Source organism: Dryobates pubescens, chromosome 42, assembly GCF_014839835.1.
Source record: "Dryobates pubescens isolate bDryPub1 chromosome 42, bDryPub1.pri, whole genome shotgun sequence".
In the NCBI taxonomy this organism is placed as follows: domain Eukaryota; kingdom Metazoa; phylum Chordata; class Aves; order Piciformes; family Picidae; genus Dryobates; species Dryobates pubescens.
Window position 1 is genome coordinate 1417569 of NC_071653.1, and position 16734 is coordinate 1434302.

General features: G+C 59.0%; 2 protein-coding genes across 2 annotated transcripts in view; one reads left to right on the top strand and one right to left on the bottom strand.

The window, feature by feature from the left end:
- Positions 1-16734, bottom strand: part of LOC128899278 (gastrula zinc finger protein XlCGF26.1-like) — a 155854-nt gene that overhangs the window by 118975 nt on the left and 20145 nt on the right. The window lies entirely within an intron of this gene.
- LOC104298721 (gastrula zinc finger protein XlCGF17.1-like) lies at positions 15156-16347 on the top strand. Its single transcript, XM_054177648.1, has 2 exons — positions 15156-15461; positions 15519-16347. Exons 1-2 carry the CDS (start codon positions 15156-15158, stop codon positions 16215-16217), a joined length of 1005 nt encoding a protein of 334 aa, XP_054033623.1. The 3' UTR covers positions 16218-16347.

The window sequence follows — 16734 nt, forward strand, 5'->3', positions numbered from 1 at the left end:
TAAGGGTCTGCAGGGGTCCATAAGAGTCCATAAGGGTCTGCAGGGGTCCATAAGGGTCTGCAGGGGTCCATAAGGGTCAGCAGGGGTCCTTAAGAGTCCATAAGGGTCTGCAGGGGTCCATAAGGGTCTGCAGGGATCCATAAGAGTCCATAAGGGTCTGCAGGGGTCCATAAGAGTCCATAAGGGTCTGCAGGGGTCCATGGGGGTCTGTGAAGGTCTGTGGGGCTCCATAAGGGTCCACAGGGGTCCATGGGGGTCTGTGAGGGTCTGTGGGGCTCCATAAGGGTCCACAGGGGTCCATGGGGGTCTGCAGGGGTCTGTGGGGCTCCAAAAGGGTCTGCAGGAGTCTGGGGGGGTCTGTAGGGTCCTGCAAGGGTCCTGCAAGGCTCTGTAAGGGTCTGCAGGGGTCTGTAGGGGTCCATAAGGGTCTGTTGGGGGTCTGAAAGGGTCTGTGGGGCTCTGTAAGGGTCTGCAGGGGTCTGCAGGGTCCATAAGGGTCTGTGGGGCTCCACAGGGGTCTGCAGGGGTCCATAATGGTCTCAGGGGCCTGCAAAGGTCCACAGGGGTCTGTGGGGGCCTGCAATGGGCTGCAGGGGACTGTTAAGGGTCTGCAGGGGTCTGAGAGGGTCCACAGGGGTCCATGGGGGTCTGGAAGGGCCTGTGGGGCTCCATAAGGGTCCTCAGGGGTCCATGGGGGTCTGTAAGGGTCTGTGGGGCTCCATAAGGGTCCATAGGGGTCCATGGGGGTCTGGAAGGGTCTGTGGGGCTCCATAAGGGTCCACAGGGGTCCATGGGGGTCTGGAAGGGTCTGTGGGGCTCCATAAGGGTCCATAGGGGTCCATGGGGGTCTGGAAGGGTCTGTGGGGCTCCATAAGGGTCCATAGGGATCCATGGGGGTCTGGAAGGGTCTGTGGGGCTCCATAAGGGTCCACAGGGGGTCTGGAAGGGCCTGTGGGGCTCCATAAGGGGTCCATGGGGGTCTGTAAGGGTCTGTGGGGCTCCATAAGGGTCCACAGGGGTCTGTGGGGGCCTGCAAGGGTCTGTGGGGCTCCAAAAGGGTCTGCAGGAGTCTGGGGGGGTCTGTAGGGTCCTGCAAGGGTCCTGCAAGGCTCTGTAAGGGTCCACAGGGGTCTGTAGGGGTCCATAAGGGTCTGCAGGGGGTCTGGAAGGGTCTGTGGGGCTCCATAAGGGTCCACAGGGCTCCATGGGGGTCTGGAAGGGTCTGTGGGGCTCCATAAGGGTCCACAGGGCTCCATGGGGGTCTGGAAGGGTCTGTGGGGCTCCATAAGGGTCCACAGGGGTCCATGGGGGTCTGGAAGGGTCTGTGGGGCTCCATAAGGGTCCACAGGGGTCTGCAGGGGTCTGTGAGGGTCCGCAGGGGTCTGTGGGGCTCCATAAGGGTCCACAGGAGTCTGTGGGGGGTTCGTAAGGGTCCACAGGGGTCTGTAAGGGTCCATAAGGGTCTGTGGGGCTCCACAAGGGTCTGCAGAGCTCCATAAGGGTCTGTGGGGGGTCTGCAAGGGTCTGTGGGGCTCTGTAAGGCTCTGCAGGGGTCTGTAGGGGTCCATAAGGCTCTGCAGGGGGGCTGCAAGGGTCTGTGGGGCTCTGTAAGGGTCTGCAGGGGTCTGCAGGGGTCCATAAGGGTCTGCAGGGGTCCATAAGAGTCCATAAGGGTCTGCAGGGGTCCATAAGGGTCTGCAGGGGTCCATGGGGGTCTGTGAGGGTCTGTGGGGCTCCATAAGGGTCCACAGGGGTCTGTGGGGGCCTGCAAGGGTCTGCAGGGGGCTGTGAGGGTCTGCAGGGGTCTGTGGGGCTCCAAAAGGGTCTGCAGGAGTCGGGGGGGGTCTGTAGGGTCCTGCAAGGGTCCTGCAAGGCTGTGTGAGAGTCCACAGGGGTCTGTAGGGGTCCATAAGGGTCTGTGGGGGGTCTGCAAGGGTCTGTGGGGCTCTGTAAGGGTCCACAGGGGTCTGCAGGGGTCCATAAGGGTCTGCAGGGGCCTGCAAGGGTCTGTGGGGCTCTGTAAGGGTCTGTGGGGGTCTCTAAAGGTCTGCAGGGCCCTGCAAAGGTCCATGGTGTTCCATAGGGGTCTGCTGGGGGTTTGCAAGGGTCTGTGGGGGGTCTGCAAGGGTCCCTGGGGCTCCATTAGAATCTGCAGGGGGCTGCAGGGCTCTGTAAAGGTCTGCAGGGGTCTGCAGGGGTCCATAAGGGTCTGGAGGGGCCTGGAGGGGTCTGCAGGGGTCCTCAGGGGTCCATAGGATTCCATAAGGGCCTGCAGGGTTCCCTTGGCCAGGGTCCAAGGGGGGGGAGGGTCCGTAAGGAGCCGCAGTGTTCCGCGGGGGAGGGTCAGGGCTCCATGAGGCTGTGTGAGAGGCCACAGCGCCCCTCAGGGTTCTGTAAGGGTCTGCAGGGGTCCCAGGGGGGTCCATGGCGGGGCAGAGGGGTCCACAGGTGGTGTCCATAGGGCTCAGCAAGGATTCCCAAGGGGTCCATAAGGGCCTGGAGGCGTCTGCAGGGATTCCTGGGGGCTGCAAGGGTCTGCAGGGGTCTGCAGGGGTCCATAAGGGTCTGCAGGGGTCCATTAGGGTCTGCAGGGGTCCATAAGGGTCCATAAGGGTCTGCAGGGGTCCATAAGGGTCTGCAGGGGTCCATAAGGGTCCATAAGGGTCTGCAGGGGTCCATAAGGGTCTGCAGGGGTCCATAAGGGTCCATAAGGGTCTGCAGAGGTCCATAAGGGTCTGCAGGGGTCCATAAGGGTCTGCAGGGGTCCATAAGAGTCCATTAGGGTCTGCAGGGGTCCATAAGGGTCTGCAGGGGTCCATAAGGGTCTGCAAGGGTCCATAAGAGTCCATTAGGGTCTGCAGGGGTCCATAAGAGTCCATAAGGGTCTGCAGGGGTCCATTAGGGTCTGCAGGGGTCCATAAGGGTCTGCAGGGGTCTGCAGGGGTCCATAAGGGTCTGCAGGGGTCTGCAGGGGTCCATAAGGGTCTGCAGGGGTCTGCAGGGGTCCATAAGGGTCTGCAGGGGTCCATAAGGATCTGCAGGGGTCCATAAGAGTCCATAAGGGTCTGCAGGGGTCCATAAGGATCTGCAGGGGTCCATAAGAGTCCATAAGGGTCTGCAGGGGTCATAAGAGAGTCCATAAGGGTCTGCAGGGGTCCATAAGAGTCCATTAGGGTCTGCAGGGGTCCTTAAGGGTCTGCAGGGGTCCATAAGATTCCATAAGGGTCTGCAGGGGTCCATAAGGGTCTGCAGGGGTCCATAAGGGTCTTCAGGGGTCCATAAGAGTCCATTAGGGTCTGCAGGGGTCCATAAGGGTCTGCAGGGGTCCATAAGGGTCTGCAGGGGTCATAAGAGTCCATTAGGGTCTGCAGGGGTCCTTAAGGGTCTGCAGGGGTCCATAAGATTCCATAAGGGTCTGCAGGGGTCCATTAGGGTCTGCAGGGGTCCATAAGGGTCTGCAGGGGTCCATAAGGGTCCATAAGGGTCTGCAAGGGTCCATAAGGGTCCATAAGGGACTGCAGGGGTCCATAAGAGTCCATAAGGGTCTGCAGGGGTCCATAAGGGTCCATAACGGTCTGCAGGGGTCCATAAGGGTCTGCAGGGGTCCATAAGAGTCCATTAGGGTCTGCAGGGGTCCATAAGAGTCCATAAGGGTCTGCAGGGGTGAATAAGGGTCTGCAGGGGTCCATAAGGGTCTGCAGGGGTGAATAAGGGTCTGCAGGGGTCCATAAGAGTCCATTAGGGTCTGCAGGGGTCCATAAGGGTCTGCAGGGGTCCATAAGAGTCCATTAGGGTCTGCAGGGGTCCATAAGGGTCTGCAGGGGTCCATAAGAGTCCATAAGGGTCTGCAGGGGTCCATAAGGGTCTGCAGGGGTCCATAAGACTCCATAAGGGTCTGCAGGGGTGAATAAGGGTCTGCAGGGGTCCATAAGAGTCCATAAGGGTCTGCAGGGGTCCATAAGGGTCTGCAGGGGTCCATAAGAGTCCATTAGGGTCTGCAGGGGTCCATAAGGGTCTGCAGGGGTCCATAAGAGTCCATTAGGGTCTGCAGGGGTCCATAAGAGTTCATAAGGGTCTGCAGGGGTCCATAAGAGTCCATAAGGGTCTGCAGGGGTCTATAAGGGTCCAAAAGGGTCTGCAGGGGTCATAAGAGAGTCCATAAGGGCCTGCAGGGGTCCATAAGAGTCCATTAGGGTCTGCAGGGGTCCATAAGGGTCTGCAGGGGTCCATAAGATTCCATAAGGGTCTGCAGGGGTCCATAAGGGTCTTCAGGGGTCCATAAGAGTCCATAAGGGTCTGCAGGGGTCCATTAGGGTCTGCAGGGGTCCATAAGGGTCTGCAGGGGTCCATAAGAGTCCATAAGGGTCTGCAGGGGTCCATTAGGGTCTGCAGGGGTCCATAAGGGTCTGCAGGGGTCCATAAGAGTCCATTAGGGTCTGCAGGGGTCCATAAGAGTCCATAAGGGTCTGCAGGGGTCCATAAGGGTCTGCAGGGGTCCATAAGAGTCCATAAGGGTCTGCAGGGGTCCATAAGAGTCCATTAGGGTCTGCAGGGGTCCATAAGGGTCTGCAGGGGTCCATAAGAGTCCATTAGGGTCTGCAGGGGTCCATAAGGGTCTGCAGGGGTCCATAAGAGTCCATTAGGGTCTGCAGGGGTCCATAAGGGTCTGCAGGGGTCCATAAGAGTCCATAAGGGTCTGCAGGGGTCCATAAGAGTCCATAAGGGTCTGCAGGGGTCATAAGAGAGTCCATAAGGGTCTGCAGGGGTCGATAAGGGTCCATAAGGGTCTGCAGGGGTCCATAAGGGTCCATAAGGGTCTGCAGGGGTCCATAAGGGTCTGCAGGGGTCCATAAGGGTCCATAAGGGTCTGCAGGGGTCCATAAGGATCTGCAGGGGTCCATAAGAGTCCATAAGGGTCTGCAGGGGTCATAAGAGAGTCCATAAGGGTCTGCAGGGGTCGATAAGGGTCCATAAGGGTCTGCAGGGGTCCATAAGGGTCCATAAGGGTCTGCAGGGGTCCATAAGGGTCTGCAGGGGTCCATAAGAGTCCATTAGGGTCTGCAGGGGTCCATAAGGGTCCATAAGGGTCTGCAGGGGTCCATAAGAGTCCATTAGGGTCTGCAGGGGTCCATAAGGGTCTGCAGGGGTCCTTAAGAGTCCATTAGGGTCTGCAGGGGTCCTTAAGAGTCCATTAGGGTCTGCAGGGGTCCATAAGAGTCCATAAGGGTCTGCAGGGGTCCATAAGGGTCTGCAGGGGTCCATAAGAGTCCATAAGGGTCTGCAGGGGTCCATAAGGGTCTGCAGGGGTCCATAAGAGTCCATAAGGGTCTGCAGGGGTCCATAAGGGTCTGCAGGGGTCCATTAGGGTCTGCAGGGGTCCACAAGAGTCCATAAGTGTCTGCAGGGGTCCATAAGAGTCCATAAGGGTCTGCAGGGGTCCATAGGGGTCCATAAGGGGCTGCAGGGGTCCATAGGGGTCCATAAGGGTCTGCAGGGGTCCATAAGAGTCCATTAGGGTCTGCAGGGGTCCATAAGGGTCTGCAGGGGTCCATAAGAGTTCATAAGGGTCTGCAGGGGTCCGTGGGGTTCTGCAGGGGTCAGCGGAGGTCTGTAGGGGTCTGCAGGGCTCCGTAAGGGTGTGTGGGGATCTGTAGGCATCCAAAGGGGTCTGTAAGGGTCTGCAAGGGGCCATAGGGGCCCCTCAGGAGCCTGCAGGGCTCTGGGGGTGTCTCTAGGGCTTTGCAGGGGTCCGCAGGGGTCCGTAGGGTTCTGTGGGGGTCCGCAAGGGTCTGTGGGGGTCTGCAGGGCTCCATAAGGGTGCGCAGGGGCCATAGGTGTCTGAGAGGGTCTGCAGGGCTCTGAGGGATTCTGCAGGTGTCTGCAGGGATCTGTAAGGGTCTGCAGGGGTGCTCGGGGGTCTACGGAGTTCCGCAGGGGTCCGCAGGGGTCCGCAGGGGACCACAGGAGTATGCAGGGGTCTGGGGGTGGGTCATAAGGGTCTGGAGGTGTCCTGGGCTTGGGTGGGGTGGGTGTGTCTTAAGGTTTTGGAGAGGGTCTTCAGTTTTTGGGGGGGGGGGGGGGGGGGGGGGGGGGCGCCCTGGGGAGTGTCCTAAGGGGATTCTGGAGAGAACAAAAAGGATCAGATAGGAATTGGTGGGGAGGGATGGTTCTTGGGGGGGCTCTGAGGGGCCAAGGAGGGGCTGGGGTTACAGTGCATGTGTCAAAAGGGTTTGAGGGTGTCGGGGGGCGGGGGGGGGCGGGCACTCTTTAAGGTTTGGAAAGGGGATCCTGGAGGGTCCCGAAGGAGGTGGTGGTGGCACCCAAGGTTAGGGCTCTCTGCGGGGGGTCCAGTGCTGCAGTCCCGCAGCACTTGGGGAGGTCTCACTCTGCTTTTCGGCGCCCCTGCAGCCTCGGGACGCCCCAGCCTTGTCTCCCCCGGCATCTAAAGGCGAGCTGGGGGCACCTGAAGGGGTTTGGAGGGTGACAAAGGGGCTCTGGGGCCATCCAAAGGGACCTGGAGGCAGCAAGAGGGCGCCAGCCAGCTGCACCAAGAAGCAGCCGCCCTCCCCAAGATGGCGCCGCCGCCCTCCCCAAGATGGCGTCGCCGCCCTCCCCAAGATGGCGCCGCCGCCCTCCCCAAGATGGCGCCGCGGCCCTCCCCAACAAGCCGCCGCCCTCACTAACATGGCGCCGGTCCTGGCCAGCAGGACCCCTGCGCCCTCTGCCCTGGGTCGGTGCCAGTCTCTGCTGCTCCCGGAGGTGGCTCTGTAGCAGCCGCAGGGCTCTGCCTTGGCTCTGCCTGCGGGAGCGTTCCCGGAGCTGGCGGCAGGGCGCCGGGACCGCGTGGAACCGGTTGGGCAAGCGGCAGCGATGGGTGGTCGGGGTTCGGGAGCCGCTGCGGGGGGGGAGGGTTCGGGAGCCGCTGCGGGGGGGGGGGGGGGGAGGGAGGCAGTCGGGAGGTGATGCGGGGTCGGGGGGTTGGGAGCCGCTGCGGGCGGGGGGAGGGTTCGGGAGCCGCTGCGGGGGGGGGGTGGTGGCGGGGGGGTGGGGGGGGCAGTCGGGAGGAGATGCGGGGTGGGGGGAGGGGGGTTGGGGGCCGCTGCGGGTCGGGGGGCTCGGGGGCCGCTGCGGGGGGGCGGAGCTGGATTCGGGAGGTGATGCGGGGTGGGGGGAGGGGGGTTGGGAGCCGCTGCGGGAGGGAGGGGGGGTTGGGGGCCGCTGCGGGGGGGGGGCAGCCGGGAGGAGATGCGGGGTGGGGGGAGGGGGGTTGGGAACCGCTGAGGGTCGGGGGGCTCGGGGGCCGCTGCGGGGGCCTGGATTCGGGAGGTGAGGCGGGGTGGGGGAGGGGGGTTGGGGGCCGCTGCGGGTCGGGGGGCTCGGGGGCCGCTGCGGGGGGGGGAGGGGCTGGATTCGGGAGGTGATGCGGGGTGGGGGAGGGGGGCTGGGAGCCGCTGCGGGTCGGGGGGCTCGGGGGCCGCTGCGGGGGGGGCGGGCTGGATTCGGGAGGTGATGCGGGGTGGGGGGAGGGGGGTTGGGGGCCGCTGCGGGTCGGGGGGCTCGGGGGCCGCTGCGGGGGGGGGAGGGGCTGGATTCGGGAGGAGATGCGGGGTGGGGGGAGGGGGGTTGGGGGCCGCTGCGGGTCGGGGAGCGCTGAGCGCCGCCCGGCTGAGCTGAGCTCTGCTCTTCGCTCCGCCTTTCCCAGCGTCCGTCGGCTGCTTTCGGCCCCTCTGCTCTGCCCCAGGTTAGCGACAGCCTCTGGTGCTCTCCGGGGTTCTTCCGTAGCAGCTGCAGGACTCTGCCCTGTGCAGGGCTGCCTGGACCTGGCGGCAGGCTGCCGACCCCCGAGGCCGTGTGGATCTGGTGGGTGGAGGCGGCGGGGGGGGAGCAGCGAGAAGCGGCAGCTAAGGGGGAGGGGGAGGGCCGTAGGCAAGCAGGGGCGGGGGGAGGGGGGTCGGTCTGCAGCCGTCTGGAAGAGTTGTGAGGGGTCTGCTCCCAGTAGCAGTAAGTGCTGTAAGAGTATGGCCCCTGTGTTCTCCCTGTCCCTCCAAATTCCCTTCCTGGTGCTCCCAGTGTCCCCAGGTGTCCTCCCAGCAGCCTGAGCTTGGAGATGCAGAGCTGTGCAACAGCTCTCAGAGAGAAGAGAAGCACAACAAGAGCTCAGCTGTGGGTTGAAGGCATGGATCTTACCAAGAAGGTTGTCCCTGGCTTCGGGGGGGACAGAGAGCTGAGAAGCTGTTTCCCTTTTTCTGTCTTTCCTTCCATAATGCCTTGGGGCAGGGGGGGAGGCAATGATGCAGCAGAGAAAAAGGCAGTGAGGGGTGGGGGCAGCTTCCCCAAAAGGCTGCTTGCAGGCCTGAATGTTCTTAGAGGGGATTAAAGCCCCCTAAATCATAGAATCAATAAGGTTGGAAAAGACCTCAAAGATCATCAAGTCCAACCTGTCACCCAGCACCTCAGGACTCCTACACCATGGCACCAACTACCATGTCCAATCCCCTCTTGAACACCTCCAGGGATGGGGACTCCACCACCTCCCTGGGCAGCACATTCCAGTGGCCAACAACACTCTGTGAAGAACTTCCTCCTCACCTCAAGCCTAAACTTCCCTTGGTGCAGCTTGAGACTGTGTCCTCTTGTTCTGGTGCTGGTTGCCTGGGAGAAGAGACCAACCCCCTCCTGGCTACAGCCTCCCTTCAGGGAGTTGGAGAGAGCAAGAAGGTCTCCCCTGAGCCTCCTCTTCTCCAGGCTAAGCAACCTCATCTCCTTCAGCCTCTCCTCACAGGGCTGTGCTCAAGACCCCTCCCCAGTCTCATTGCCCTTCTCTGGACATGTTCAAGAGTCTCAATATCCTTCTTAAATTGAGGGGCCCAGAACTGGACACAGGACTCAAGGTGTGGCCTAACCAGTGCTGAGTACAGGGCAGAATGACCTCCCTGCTCCTGCTGGCCACACTGTTCCTAATGCAGGCCAGGATGTCATTGGCCTTCTTAGCCACCTGGGTGCACTGCTGGCTCATGTTCAGCCTACCATCAAACAGCACCCCCAGGTCCCTCTCTGTCTGGCAGCCCTCCAGTCACTCTGGCCCCTGCCTGTAGCACTGCACGGGGTTGTTGTGGCCAAAGTGCAGCCCCTGGCACTTGGACTTGTTGAATGCCCTCCCGTTGGACTCTGCCCATCTGTCCAGCCAGTCAAGGTCCCTCCTACCCTCAACATCTGCTCCTAATTTGGTGTCCTTGCTGATGACTGACTCAATCCCCTCATCCAGATCATCAGTGAAGATGTTGAAGAGGATGGGGCCCAGCGCTGTAGTGGATGATGCTTATGGCCAGGGTTGTGCCCCAAATAGTTCCAGAACATACTTCTCTGTGTGTTAACCCTCCTTTGTTCCCCCTCCTTTCTGGAGGCAGCAGGGGGGAGGGGGGATCCTGGTGCCACTGAGTCCAGGTAAACAGCCTACCTGGGCGTGGTCTCACCCCTGTGGTACACAGGGGCCAGGCTAGATGTTTGTTTCCCTGGTTATCCTACACTTGGTAGATGGCAGGTCTTTGGTTAAGCTTTGTGTTAGCAACAGATGCTCCTTGGGCCAGTATTCACTGGGGCAAATGGTAAAGAGGGGTCGTTAGGAACTGGCTGGAGGGCCGAGCCCAGAGAGTGGTGGTGAATGGTGCCACAGCCAGCTGGCAGCCAGGCACCAGTGGCGTCCCCCAGGGATCAGTGCTGGGCCCCATCCTCTTCAACATCTTCATTGATGATCTGGAGGAGGGGGTTCAGTCAGTCATCAGCAAGTTTGCAGATGGCACCAAGTTGGGAACAGATGTTGGTCAGTTAGAGGGTGGAAAGGCTCTGCAGAGGGACCTCGACCCACTGGGCAGATGGGCAGAGGCCAATGGGATGGCATTTAACAAGTCCAAGTGCCGGGTGCTGCACTTTGGCCACGGCAACCCCATGCAGAACTACAGGCTGGGGTCAGAGTGGCTGGAGAGCTGCCAAACAGAGAGGGACCTGGGGGTGCTGGTTGACAGCCGCCTAAACATGAGCCAGCAGTGTGCCCAGGTGGCCAAGAAGGCCAATGGCATCCTGGCCTGCATTAGGAATAGTGTGGCCAGCAGGAGCAGGGAGGTCATTGTGCCCCTGGACTCTGCATTGGTTAGGCCACACCTTGAGTCCTGTGTCCGGTTCTGGGCCCCTCAGTTTAGGAAGGACATCGAGACACTTAAAGATGTCCAGAGAAGGGCAACAAGGCTGGGGAGAGGCCTTGAGCACAGCCCTGGGAGGAGAGGCTGAGGGAGCTGGGGTTGTTTAGCCTGGAGAAGAGAAGGATCAGAGGTGACCTCATTGCCCTCTACAACTACCTGAAGGGTGGCTGTAGCCAGGAAGGGGTTGGTCTCTTCTCCCAGACAACCAGCACCAGAACAAGGGGACACAGTCTCAAGCTGTGCCAGGGGAGGTTTAGACTCGAGGTGAGGAAAAAGTTCTTCACTGAGCGAGTCGTTCGGCATTGGGATGTGCTGCCCAGGGAGGTGGTGGAGTCGCCGTCCCTGGAGGTGTTCAAGGGGAGATTGGACGTGGCACTTGGTGCCATGGTCTAGTTGTGAGGTCTGTTGGGACAGGTTGGACTCGATGATCCTTGGGGTCTCTTCCAACCTTGGTGATACTGTGAGACAGTGAGACTGTTTGGTAAATGAGCCCCCCCCTATTTGTGTTTGAGCCTATACCTGGGTACGTGCTGCTGCTGCCACGGTCCACCTTGCCCGGGACTCCAACCAGCGCTCCCTCCTTCCTAAACTGAGGGGCCCAGAACTGGACACAGGACTCGAGGTGCGGCCTAACCAGTGCAGTGTTCAGGGGCACAATGACCTCCCTGCTCCTGCTGGCCACACTGTTCCTGATGCAGGCCAGAAACGTTCTGGAAAGGTAGTTCCAGTAACCGCAGAGCGATACCTGTGAAGGGTGCCTGTAAATGCCCCCTTGCAGAGTTTGTGTGGATGTTGACTTGCTGGAAAGAGACCAGAGAAGAGCAACAAAGTTGGTGAGGGGTTTGGAACACAAGCCCTGCGAGGAGAGGCTGAGGGAGCTGGGGTTGCTTAGCCTGGAGAAGAGGAGACTCAGGGGTGACCTTATTGCTCTCTACAACTACCTGAAGGGAGGTTGGAGGCAGACGGATGTTGGTCTCTTCTCCCAGGCGGCCAGTACCAGAACAAGAGGACACAGTCTCAGGCTGCACCAGGGGAGGTTCAGGCTGGAGGTTAGGAGGAAGTTCTACACAGAGAGAGTGATTGCCCATGGGAATGGGCTGCCTGGGGAGGTGGTGGAGTCGCCCTCACTGGAGGTTTTCAGGAGAAGACTTGATGGGGTGCTTGGTGCCGTGGGTTAGTTGTTTGGGTGGTGTTGGATTGGTTGATGGGTTGGACGCGATGATCTTGAAGGTCTCTTCCAACCTGGTTTATTCTCTGGGTTCTCTTCTATGTATTCTATGATGGGAGCGTGCAGGGGTTGCGTGGTGGCCTGGCTAATGCCTTGGCTTTTGTCTCTCTCATGAAAGAGGGGAACTTGTCCACATGCTGGGACAAGATTCAATAGCTGGGCATAATGTGGCTTCACCACAGTGAACTGCATGTTTTCACAGCATCACAGTATCACAGTAACTAAGGTTGGAAGAGACCCCAAGGATCATCAAGTCCAACCTGTTCCAACAGACCTCACAACTAGACCATGGCACCAAGTGCCACATCCAATCTCCCCTTGAACACCTCCAGGGACGGCGACTCCACCACCTCCCTGGGCAGCACATTCCAATGACGAACGACTCGCTCAGTGAAGAACTTTTTCCTCACCTCGAGTCTAAACCTCCCCTGGCACAGCTTGAGACTGTGTCCCCTTGTTCTGGTGCTGGTTGCCTGGGAGAAGAGACCAACCTCCTCCTGTCTACAACCACCTTTCAGGTAGTTGTAGAGGGCAATGAGGTCACCTCTGATCCTTCTCTTCTCCAGGCTAAACAACCCCAGCTCCCTCAGCCTCTCCTCCCAGGGCTGTGCTCAAGGCCTCTCCCCAGCCTTGTTGCCCTTCTCTGGACACCTTCAAGTGCCTCGATGTCCTTCCTAAACTGAGGGGCCCAGAACTGGACACAGTACTCAAGGTGTGGCCTAACCAATGCAGAGTCCAGGGGCACAATGACCTCCCTGCTCCTGCTGGCCACACTATTCCTAATGCAGGCCAGGATGCCACTGGCCCTCTTGGCCACCTGAGCACACTGCTGGCTCATGTTTAGGCAGGTGTCAATCAGCACCCCCAGGTCCCTCTCTGTTTGGCAGCTCTCAGCCACTCTGCCCCCAGCCTGTAGCTCTGCCTGGGGTTGCCGTGGCCAAAGTGCAGCATTCAAAGTGTTTTGAATGAGTTTTTAGGGGGGGTTGCAGAGCTTTAAAGAGAGGTTCATTTTCAGGGCAGTTTTAAGTCTCTTGAAGCATTTTCCAGGGCTGTGGTAGGCTTCAAGAAGCTCAGAAACTCATCACAATCCCCACAAAACCATTTTGAAGAGTTTTGCAGATCGTTTGGTAACTTTTGAAGATCTTGGCAGAGTTGGTGGTGGTTATTTTGTTTTTTCCCCCCCAGGCAGTTTGAAACATTTTGCAAGACTTTTGCAGGGTGTTTAACCCTGACAGAAGACTAAAATCTCACTGAACTCTCTTCAAAAGTAGTTTGAAGAGTCCTTAAGGGACTTTAGTGACTCCATGGCTCAGGAACTGCTTGTGAGGAGACTTTGGTGATGTTTTGAGGTGGTTTTAAGCCTATTTTAGATAGGTGTCGAACACCCAAAGAGGCTGAGGAATGAATTTAAACCTCTTCCAAAATAGGCTTTCAGAGTTTGGAATCATTGTAATGACTTTTGAAGGAATTCTGATGATTTTAGGTGGGGGTTTTTAAGAGATTTGAGGGCCAAAACCTTCCTTAGAGCTCTTTAGGAGTCCTAAACAGATATTGATGGTATTTAAGCCCCCGGGGAGGGGCACAGAGTGAGTGGAGATGGACAGATGAATGGTGAAGACTGCAGGGGCTGGGAGGGGTTAGTTCAGCAGCTGCCTGGCTCTGCCTGGCTCCTACCTACAGTGGTGGTGGCAGCACCTGACCCTGAACGCTCAAACACCTAAATCCTGCCTGGCTCAGGACAGTCCTCTGACACCACCCAAGCAGGTGCTCTAGGGGAGCCTACCGGCACACCTCACCCCATACCCCAGGGCAGAAATCACTTCCTCTCTGTCCCACTTCATCAATTCCTGTGTGAGGTGTCTGCAGGGTCCCTCCCCATCTCTCATCTGGAACCTCCCACTTGGCTTGCTGCTGGTTCTTTCAGCCCTCCAGCTCATCCAGCCCTTTAGTCTCAGGGCCCTGCCGTTCTCGTTCTCCTAGTGCCAGCCCAGTTCATTAGCTGCTTCCTCAGACACATCATTTTCCATTCCACCCTTCCAGCTGCAGTGGCAGGGGGGGGGTGGGACACAGGGTCACAGGACAGCAAAGATACCAGGGGTATGGATGGGCTGGGGATGGGGGAAGTGCCTGGAAATGGTCAGGCAGGAATTAGGCCTTGTCCCTCCAAAGGATCAAGTGCCCAGCTGAAAACTCTCTGCAGGAAATGCCAAAATCTGGCAGCATTTCAGGAGAGAAAAGGAGTGAATTCTCCTCTGCATGTGTTAGCTGGGAGATTACCAACAGACCACGGGCACTTTGCCCTCACATCAAATCCCATTGTCTCTGGGGATGTGGAGTGGCGTCTCCAGGAGAACTCCAGAGAGAAAAGCGACAGAAATGGAAACAAAAAACCTCTCAAGTTTAGTTCTTTAGGGCTGCCTCTGTGTGAATGGTGCTGGAGGTGCCAGGTTTGCCCAGGAGGCAGAGGCTCCTCCCGCATCAGTAGGGGATGAAGAGGTTTTGCAAGAAGCTGACCAAATCTCTTCCTTCTTTCTTCCACCTTCAGAAAGCATGACTATCCCTTTCTTAGTGTCATCAGGGCTTCTCTGCTGCTCAGTTGAGGAATGGCCAACACAGAGATGGCCCTGGGCAGGGCCCTGCTGGCAGAAGGTGCCTGCAGAACAGAACTGAGCACAAAGTGGGTGGGGTCTGTGAGGAGAGCCGGAGCCAGAACAACAGCCCCTGGCAAATGCAGAGCTATGGGCAGGCAGTGGAGGGAACATGCAGCCGAGGCCTGGGAGAAGCTGCCTTGAGAAGCTCTCTTGTGGTGCTGCCCTGCAGATTCTGCTGGGGGTTGTGTGCTGGTCAAGGAGCTGAGTCTGCACTTCTTCAGACCTCCCATCTTCAGCAGCCCTGGCTGTGTGCTGTGCCCATGCTGCTGAGCTTGGGAACTGCCCTCAGTAAGGCCCAGCTCTGCTGCATCCCTGAGCCATCCCTTGGAGTTCAGTGCGCTCATCCAAGCCCTTTGCTTCTCTCTGGAAGGGGTTGTGTCCTTCTCTCCCCATCAGCCCTGCCTCTCTGGTCTGGGAAAGAGCTGAGCTTGCAGCTCTGCCCCTTGGAACATTTCAATGTTCCAAGAATCCAGACTGGGACAACAGCAGGCCCCCAGCCTATTGCTGACACCTGGAGCACCTCCCAACCTCCTCCAGGCCCTCTTGCCCACTACATTTCACCACTTCAGGGGCAATGAAGGACATCAGCTGCAATGGGAGTCTGTGGGACCCCCAGGGGGGTGGGGGTCAGTTGTGTGGAAGGTGGTGGTGGTTAGGGTTGGGAGGTGGAGGGTGGATGGGAGAGGGTTGGAAGTGGTTTGGTCTTCCTGGGTCAGTGCTGCTGCCTCCATTGTCTGATCCAGGAGAGATCAAAAAAAAGGGCACAGGCCAGGAACCACCCTGCCAATACTGCCAGGTTTGGGAACAGGTGGGATGAGAGACTCCAGAAGTACAAGGGTGTCTCAGCCCTCCCAGCACAGGAACCTGGGGGCTTGACACAGGTTTTAGAGGTCTGACATTTCGCCATGGCAAAAACTGGGAGGTTGAGAGCCCCTCTCTAGTCCTTTCCCCAGCTGAATGTTGGCTGTTGGGAGGTGTCAGGGGCTGTCATGCCCCAGGCAGGGTCTCTGGGTTTGAGCTCCTGGGCTCAGGTGCTTTCATATGCCCTAGGCCACAGCAGTGACCCCTTCTTCCACCAGCATGGCCTCACAGAAGGACCCAGAGAAGAGCTGGGAGGAGCAGAACAGCACAGAGAAGAAGATGGAGCACCCAAACTGTAGCCCCAAGGAAGAGGAGGAGGAAGAGGATCACATGGAGGGGGAGGATGATGACAGTGATGACAGTTATGACTGTGAGGAGGAGGAGGAGGAGGACGATGAGGATTGGGGAGAGGAGGAGGGCCACACCCATGCCATCCAGAAGTCTTTCACTTGTGCTGACTGTGGTAAGAGCTTCAGACAGAAGAACCACCTCACCCTGCACCGCCGCGCCCATACTGTCAAGAAGGCTTTCGCCTCCAGCTCTGCGCTCCCCGCCCACCAGCGCCCACGGCCCAGTGAGAAGCTCTTCATCTGTGGTGACTGCGGCAGGAGTTTCACGAACAACGGCAACCTCGTCACCCATCGCCGCACGCACACCGGCGAGAAGCCCTTCACCTGCAGAGAGTGCGGCAAGAGCTTCAGCCAGAGCTCCACCCTTAGCCAGCACCGCCTGACGCACACCGGGGAGAAGCGGTTCCGCTGCGCCGAGTGCGGCAGGAGCTTCAGCCGGGGGACGATGCTCGTCCGCCACTGCCGCGTTCACACCGGCGAGAAACCCTACAGCTGCCCTGACTGCGGCAAGAGGTTCAACCACAGCTACACCCTCGGCCGCCATCGCCGCACCCATACCGCTGAGAAGGCCTTCAGCTGTTCTGACTGCAGCAAGAGCTTCAACAGCGGCGCGCGGCTCAGGCAACACCGGCGTGTCCACAGCGCAGAGAAGCTGTTCCCCTGTGCTGACTGCGCTGAGGTCTTCACCAACAGCTCCAGGCTGATCCGGCACCGCCTCATCCACACCGACGAGAGGCCCTACAGCTGCACTGACTGTGGCAAGAGTTTCAACAGTGAGTGGAATCTCACCCTGCACCGTCGTGTCCACAGCGGTGTGAAGCCCTTCACCTGCAGCGACTGCGGCAGGAGCTTCAACCGCAGCTCGAACCTTGCACGCCACTGCCTCACCCACACCAGTAACCGGCCTGCACCTGAGGGCAGTCACAAGTAGACCTGCCCTGGATCTGTTAGGGTACTTGGGACCCCCCTCGAGAAGGCCTTTCCAGCAGACTGAACCAAAATCTCCTCTTTTGCCACCTTCATTTCTCAGGGGCTGAGGGCTCCAGCAGGAACAAAGCCCTCCTGGTCTTCTAAACACCAGTTAATGGTGCTGAGAATAAAGCTGATGATCCCTTGGCACAGCTGGTGCTGGCCCTCGAGCTGGGCTTAGCTTTCCCAGGGTTTGTCTGGTTCTTCTTCAATGTTTTGGGTCTGCCATGGGGCAAAAAACCACCTTGGCCGTGGCCCATGTGGCAATCAAAACCCAAAGTTCCCCAAAGCCTTTCTGTTTCACTTGGAGTTCGGCCATTGCTGCCCGCAGTGCCCAGCTGTTGGGGGCATTTGTTCCCTAGCCATGGGCCTGGAGCCCTGTGCCCAGCTCAGGCAGTTGAAAGGAGGCTCTCAGAGCAGCTGGAAAGCCTCTGGGCAGGGTCTGGGGGCACCTCAGAGGGCTTCTCGGGGGGGGTGTC